The sequence below is a fragment of the Triticum aestivum genome, chromosome 7A, assembly GCF_018294505.1.
Source record: "Triticum aestivum cultivar Chinese Spring chromosome 7A, IWGSC CS RefSeq v2.1, whole genome shotgun sequence".
Classification (NCBI taxonomy): domain Eukaryota; kingdom Viridiplantae; phylum Streptophyta; class Magnoliopsida; order Poales; family Poaceae; genus Triticum; species Triticum aestivum.
This window is the reverse complement of record NC_057812.1, coordinates 540,113,433-540,120,511: the sequence shown is the minus strand read 5'-3', so window position 1 is coordinate 540,120,511 and position 7,079 is coordinate 540,113,433. Positions and strand designations below refer to the sequence as shown.

Below are 7,079 nucleotides of genomic sequence, written 5' to 3'. Positions count from 1 at the left end.
TTAAGGACATCTTAGCAAAGGAGATATATGTCAAGCGCTCTAACGTCAATGAGGAAAAATAAGGTCGAGAGGTTTAACATGTTGATGGCGGCGATCGAGAAGAAGCCCAAACTTGAAGAGAGGAAGACCATGCTCGAAGAGAAGAAGATTGAGATCACAGACGCTTCGGAGGACGCGAAGATGTTGGCCTTGAAGAAGGAGGATTTAGTTGTGTGCAAGCCGTCCGTTTTAAGATATTGAAAGGGTAGAAGGATCAGTTGGAGGAGCCGGACAAGGAGGCGGTGGACAAGGAGGAGGCCAAGACGGCGGCGGCGACAGATTGAACGTGGAGGCTTGTATTGCCAGTCCATCAGGATAGAAAATCCAATTTTTTGTATGGACTGCCGGACTGATATTCTGTTGTGATCGGGCATAAAGAAACTATGCATACTGTCTTTTTTTTTATTATGATTGGGGCTAACGTGATTCCGCGATGGTTTTGAATTTTAAATTAACCGTTATGAGCCGATATTTAGGGGATAGTTTTGGATGGCCGGCTCGGCACGAGTGTTTGTGGCGATAAGGTTTCGGGTTTGGAGTTCCTCAGTCGTGGCATCCTCTCGTGAACCTGCAAACGAGACCGCGTAGGCAGAGCTTGAATTCTAAGATGGAACCTTGGAGTGCACATTAATGCCGAGCAAACCATTGTTTGCATTGCAATCCATGACCCCAACAAATCAGAAGCACTTAACAAATACAATCTCACTCCCTAACAATACAGCAAAGAAGGGAAAATAGAACCCTCAAGAAAAGGGAAAAATGGAAGAACCCTCGCTAATCATCAGTAACCAAACGCTTCAATCGCACAAGACGGAGAGGCCAAAGCCAGGCTCTCATAAAGGGCTCACGGCCGACTCACGATCAGAGGTGGTCGCCGTTCATGAGCGCGGTGGCCGTGGCGCCGCAGGAGACGGCCTCCTTGGGCACCTTCCCGACGCGGTCGATGGCCTCGGCGAAGATGACCCCCATCCCCATGTGGAGGTGCGGCTCGATGTGGCAGTGGAACGCCCACACCCCGGGGTTGTCCGCCACGAACCGCAGCGCCGTCCACCCGTACGGGAAGATCACCGCCGTGTTCCGCAGCGGCGGGTTCGCCAGGTTCAGCCTCGCCGCGTCGGCGGCGTCGCCCCTGTACGCGCCCTCGCCGTACCCGAGCACCCAGAAGTCGTGCCCGTGCAGGTGCCACGGGTGCACCTCGCTCACGTTGTGCTGCAGCGCGTTGGCGTTCTGGAGCACCACGTCCACCGTGGTGTTGTGGCGGAGCACGTACACGTTGTCCCCCGTCGTCGTGTTGGGGTTGTGCGGCGGCCGCGTCACGTCGTAGGCGCGCCCGAACGTGTCCGCCGGCCGCGCCGCGGCCAGCGCCGTCTTGAGCCCCAGCTTCAGGGAGCCCAGGTACGGCGTCGCCGGGAGCACCAGGGACACGTTGTTGATGGACCACTTGATGTGACCGTCCAGCTTGTTCTGCGTGTTGAGCAGCTCGATGCGCCGGTCCGACGTCGCCGGCGGCGGGGGCGTGCCGGCGCGGGCCTTGATCTGGGTCGTGAACGCCTTGCTGTGCGCCGTGTCGTTCCACGCCGGGGTCACTGGCGGCGCGATGGCCGGCAGCTTGAACCCGCGGTTGGGCCGGTAGTTCAGGAGCGCCAGGGCCGGCGCCGTCTTGGGCGCCCGGCCGCGCACGCCGATGCTGACCCAGTAGTTGGACGACGGGTCCTGGTCGGTGGTGAGCAGGACGGAGTAGCTGTCGCCGGAGTAGATGTCCATGTCGTCCACCACGAACGGCTCCACGTAGTTGCCGTCGGCCTCCACCACCGTCAGCTTGTGATTCTGAACAATAAAAAACCTCACCGGATTAAACAATGGCGCAAGCATCCGACATTGCTTCAGGATTCTGCACACTGCACAGTTTATACTGTTTTATTATCTTGGAATCAGCTCGTCTCGGATTTGCTTACCCCGATCGCGAGGTTGAGGGAGGCCAGCGAGGTGGTGCTGGCGATCCTGAGCCTGTAGGTCTTGTTGGGCTGGACAGGGAGGATCACCGGTGCGCAATGCCTGTTGCCGCCGGCGGTGCACTGCTTGGTGCCCGGCGTGTGCGCCGCCGCGAGCGAGCAGTTGAACTGCCCCCTACCGTTGATCAGCAACGACTGCAGCACAACAAGAACACACGGTGCGTGCCGTTAGCCCAAAGAAATCCAGGCAGAATCTCCAGACAATTTCGACATCAAACAGCGTCTGACATAATAAAAAGTTAAAAACTACACGAAGATAGCAACATCTACCAAGGCAAAGTGTCGCCTGGATTATTACCAAGGTGACCAGAGATTCAGATTACAGTGCTGTGTCATTGCCCAATATCTTAGCGAACACTTCCACTTGTCTTTCGGCTGTGTTAAAATCAACACATCAATTTTCAAACACTCCAGCAGATGCTCATGGTGCTTGTGAACCAGCAGTGACATGTCACTGTTCTTGCTGGGCTGCCTTCCCCAACACATGCACACATGTGCTTTGTGCGCACAAGAAAAAAAAGTACCACTGTCAGTGTGGGATGCACTCATGTTGGCTTGACTCTTTCCCTGACCACCCAGTGGCCAAGCCAAAGCTCCCCACACAATAATGTGGGAGTGCCACCTAGGGTCACTGTACCCTCTGTAACTTTTTTCAAAAAAATACCACATCACCTCTGCTCTGCATCATGCATCTGCCCAGGCAGGCGGGCAGATGTTTCCAAGATCAAGAGAGAAAAGGTCCTTGCATGGATGCTTTTTGGTGGCACATGACCACAAGTGTCCCCTCTGAAAATCATGTGGCCTTGTGTCACCCCCAACCTTTTCTTCAGAAAATTTGTAATGTGTGTGTGTGCTGTGCATAGGAACATGATCTGCTCTGATACTTTAGGCATTAGCACAGATATGATACTGGTCTTGAGCCTACAAAGGGTCCTATACATGGTGTGTGTCTCTTTTACTTTTTGAAGTGTGAGTGCTTCTTTCTAGGAAGCCCAATGGGGTGGGTTCCATTTCTTTTGCCTTTCTCATCACCACAGTTGGCCCTGGATGCATGTAAGCTTTCTGGTCCTGATGAGAAAGCTGAGTGTGTGCATCATCAGTTTATCACCATCAGCTGGGGTCTTTGAGGCCATGCTCTGCTTAGCTTTAGTGACTAGCCTGGCAATCCAGGATTTTTATCCTAAACCGCTATTCAACTCACAAGAGCAAGTGTTTTCATAACAAATAAACAGTAGCCATGCTTTATGCTCCCTTTGTTTCAAAATAAGTGTCTCAATTTGAGTATAATTTTGTATTAAAATTAGTCCGAAGTTGAGTCACTTATTTTGGGACGGAGGGAGGACTACCCTGCATACATAGGTATGCTGCACCAACAACTGCATTTTAAATTTTAAATTGCTCTTTATGTGATCATCTAAAGCGCCCAATTCACCAGCTAGCTGAACTTTTCTAGTGCACTTGCATTTTAAATTTCAAGAAGAGGACAAACCAATTGCCCTTTCCAAGATCATCCAAATCAGATGGACGGGCTCCGATCTCCCAGTGCCATTTGTCGTTTTTGTGTTTTAAATTCTACTTGAAAGAGTGCATTTTGGACTGTCCTGGCTGTAAATCCAACCTACCAAAATACCCTTTGTCTACGGTGAAAACTGCATCTTGCTGAAGCAGACATAGCAAAACATACAGTATATAGCAAGAGCATTAGTGTGGTTTTAACAGTTACCTGGGGCTCGCCGATCCATCTCATGGGGCTGGAGGAGAGGCCAACCATCTGGTTGTAGATGCTGTCGTGGTACCAGTCGCTGAGGAGCAGGTTCAGCTCGCCGTCATACTTGAACGGCTCCTCCTCCCCGTCCGCCACATCCACGATCAGAGAGCCGTACAGCCCTGCCGCCCTCTGCATGCCGTAGTGCCCGTGGTAGAAGTATGTCCCCGGCTGCAGCCATGAACCATCCATGGGTCAATCACAAGTCACAAGTCAAACTAAAAAGAAGGAAAAGGAGAAAGTTTTGCAACGGTTACTGAAACTAATGTTGCGATTAATTTCAGTTTCTTGGCAGCAACTATGGTGTGCGTCATGTAGGTGATTTGGACAGTGGAGGTACCTTGTCGACGACGAACCGATAAGTGAAGGTTTCTTCGGGGTTGATGGCGCACTGGGAGATGGCGGCCGTGCCGTCCGCCCACGGCGTTCCAATCTGCCATGATTTTTGTTCATGAAATGTCAGGACAACATAAAGGTCAGCAAAAGAACAAAAATCTGCTAGCAGCATGCAACGGGGAAGAGACAAGGCAGTGACGGTGTGCTCATGCCGTGGTTAATCACTCGCCTGTCTGACGCCGTGCCAGTGGATGACGACGCCCTCGGTGTGCAGCCCGTTCTTGAGCTCGACGACGATGGTGTCGCCGGCCTTGGCCCGGATGGTGGGGCCGGGGAACTGGCCGTTGATGCCGATGAGCACCTTCTCCTCGCAGTCCGGCGACCAGAACATGTGGCCCACCTCCCACTTGAGGTGCCGGGCCTTGGCCGCCTCCGCGCAATGCAGCAGGCCGCCGCACGCCAGGAGGAGGGCGCACCATGCAAAGAGAGCCCTCATGGCGGCAACGGGGAGGAAGAAAGGCTAGTAAGTGGAGGAAAGGTTCAGACAATTTCTTTCCTCCAGGCAAAGCGGATGGGAGGAGGCTCTTGAGACTGCTGAAGCCTGGTGAAGCCGGTGAGGGTGCGTGCTAGTTTTATACTGGCAAAAGGGCCCTCTCAAAAGCCTCAACAAATGATGCTGTTTCATAAACTATTTTATTGCCATTATTCTACTTGTTTTTTAGCATGATGGAAAAATAAATATTAACTGAAAGTGGATCAGCTCAGTGGGGTTAGGTTGGGCTTGGGGACAGTGGCATGAGCACCTGCGGAAATAGGCCGTTTCCTAGAGGATTGCAGCCTTGCCCAAGGGCTAGAAATGGCCCAACTTTCTTGATTTTCCACTGCGTCTTTCTGGCCAGCGAATAAAGAAGGTTCATACCAGCATCATTTTGTGCTGCTTTTGCCAGTTCATATTATGGGAAATCTGGTCGCCTATTTCTGTGTGTCTACACAAGTGGTTTTATGCAGTGGCCAGACAAAAAAGCGCGTCCACTGCTGGACTACCTCATACCCTCACAACTTCACATGCCTAAATGCATACGTTCTTGGTAGCTAGCGTGCGTTTTTGGCAAAAGGATTTTCTCCCCTTTCTTTTGCTTAAGCTGGGAGGAAAGATGCGGGGATTATGCACATGGCTTTGTGTTTTGCAAAAAGGAACTATATAATATGTGTGCATTGCTTTAGAATTGTTTATTGTCTACACCGACGATTATCTGCCTTTATTCACTATCCATGTGTTTGACACCGACGATTATTTGCCTTTTTTACATTCTCTCGTTCGCACAGTACCAACCATCCTCGATTACTTTTCTGGACACAATACCTGCTAAAAGATGTCGACTTCCTGTAACTAGTAATTATGTACGTGCAATGCATATATTAATACTTTCTTCGTAAACTAATATAAAAATGTTTAGATCACTAATAAAGTAGTGATCTAAACGCTTTTATATTAGTTGACGGAGGGAGTATTAGACAAGATATAAATTGCATGTTAATATTAGACAATATATAAATTACATGCACGTTAATATTATGTAGAATACAACTGCTTGGTTAACGCTGACGTTTTTATTTGGCATGATATCAACTAGAGAAGGATGATAAACATGTTTAGTGATAAACGTGTTTAATGCTAAAGAACGGGTAATGTTTGTTGGATATCCACAGCTCGCTCTTTTTATATTAGTATACAGATATAGATGTAGAAGTATATGTATAAATATAGATATATGTATGGATATGGATATAGATACAGAAATAATAAATAAAGATATAGAAGTATAGATATACATGTAGATATAGATATAGAACTATATATGACATCCTTTTACACATTAACTATAAGGATTTCATTTCATAGTGCACAAAGTACAGTTAAATAGGTGGTACTAAAAAATCAGGGAGAGTGCAAATTCATGCACAGGATCAACTGTAATTTTTGAGTCATACATATATGTTAATCGGTATTCTAAATACAAAATATGCAGGTGTCACGTTGCTTCACTAGAAAAGGCGTAGCTTGGTCGACAACACAAACTTGCACCGGATGCATAGCGCTCATACATCAATTGTTCTTCAATCGTAATTCACCGTGCTCTGTTTCTGAAGCTCAAATCATGTTTTCTTCATGTACAATGTACGGAGTAGTACTCTGTTGCTTTACCTCAAGTGAAAACCATCATTATGATCTTGTGCATAATCACTGCCGCGTTCGTAGTAAATTAAGATCGAAACAAAAGCAAAGGGTCTCAGTTGTAGACACTGCAAATCTAGATGGCATGATTATGATGGCAGGCACCCCCTTTTTGTCTGGCTTTGACCATATTTTTGGCACGGAATCAAGTAGAACGCACGCAAGGCATTGCCAGTTTTCTTCACCTACTTAATGAGCAGTATTATTTCTCCATTCACTTCACACTTTGAGGATTAGGGATGAATCCATTAATAGTGATGGAAGCATGGGTCAAACCACACTCAGGGCTCATTTGGTTGCCCGATATCCCCCCGAGATCCCCTCCCTTTCCCTGGGCAGCTGCCACCCGTGGAAGCCCTTCCCATGGTTGTGTGGCTGTGCATTTGGTCGATGCAGGGGAGAGGGATATCGGGCCCATCCACATTAAATCCCCGGGCTAAAGAAAAACTACCCCTGACCCCGTGGAAGATTTTCCATGGCGCTTTCTCTCTTTCTCGCCGCCGTCGTCGTTCTGGCCGAGTTCATCTCACCCGCTTCCTTCGCCCCTCCCCCTCCGACAAGTCTACCATGTCCTCCCGCCCCACCCTTCCTCACTATTGACAAGCTTGAGCCGCGAAAGAACAAATCTCCCGACAACTTGATCCAGGGATTTTGGATCTTACAACGTTTTTGCATTGGCGATTAATACCGA

General features: G+C 49.0%; 1 protein-coding gene across 1 annotated transcript; it reads right to left on the bottom strand.

Annotated features, from left to right (window-relative positions):
* Positions 1–642: 642 nt before the first annotated feature.
* Positions 643–4,767, bottom strand: LOC123148029 (L-ascorbate oxidase). Its single transcript, XM_044567384.1, has 5 exons — positions 4,382–4,767; positions 4,157–4,249; positions 3,775–3,987; positions 1,995–2,186; positions 643–1,866 (listed from the first exon to the last, which is right to left on the bottom strand). The coding sequence occupies exons 1-5, from the start codon at positions 4,646–4,648 to the stop codon at positions 901–903; spliced, it is 1,731 nt and encodes a 576-aa protein (XP_044423319.1). The 5' UTR covers positions 4,649–4,767; the 3' UTR covers positions 643–900.
* Positions 4,768–7,079: the final 2,312 nt, after the last annotated feature.

Coding starts and splice junctions, on each gene's coding strand:
- LOC123148029 (XM_044567384.1), bottom strand. CDS start 4,648: ATGAGGGCTCTCTTTGCATGGTGCGCCCTCCTCCTGGCGTGCGGCGGC. Junction 4,250..4,381: donor ACTGGCACGGCGTCAGACAG/GCGAGTGATTAA, acceptor AAATCATGGCAG/ATTGGAACGCCGTGGGCGGA. Junction 1,867..1,994: donor CCCTCAACCTCGCGATCGGG/GTAAGCAAATCC, acceptor TTTATTGTTCAG/AATCACAAGCTGACGGTGGT.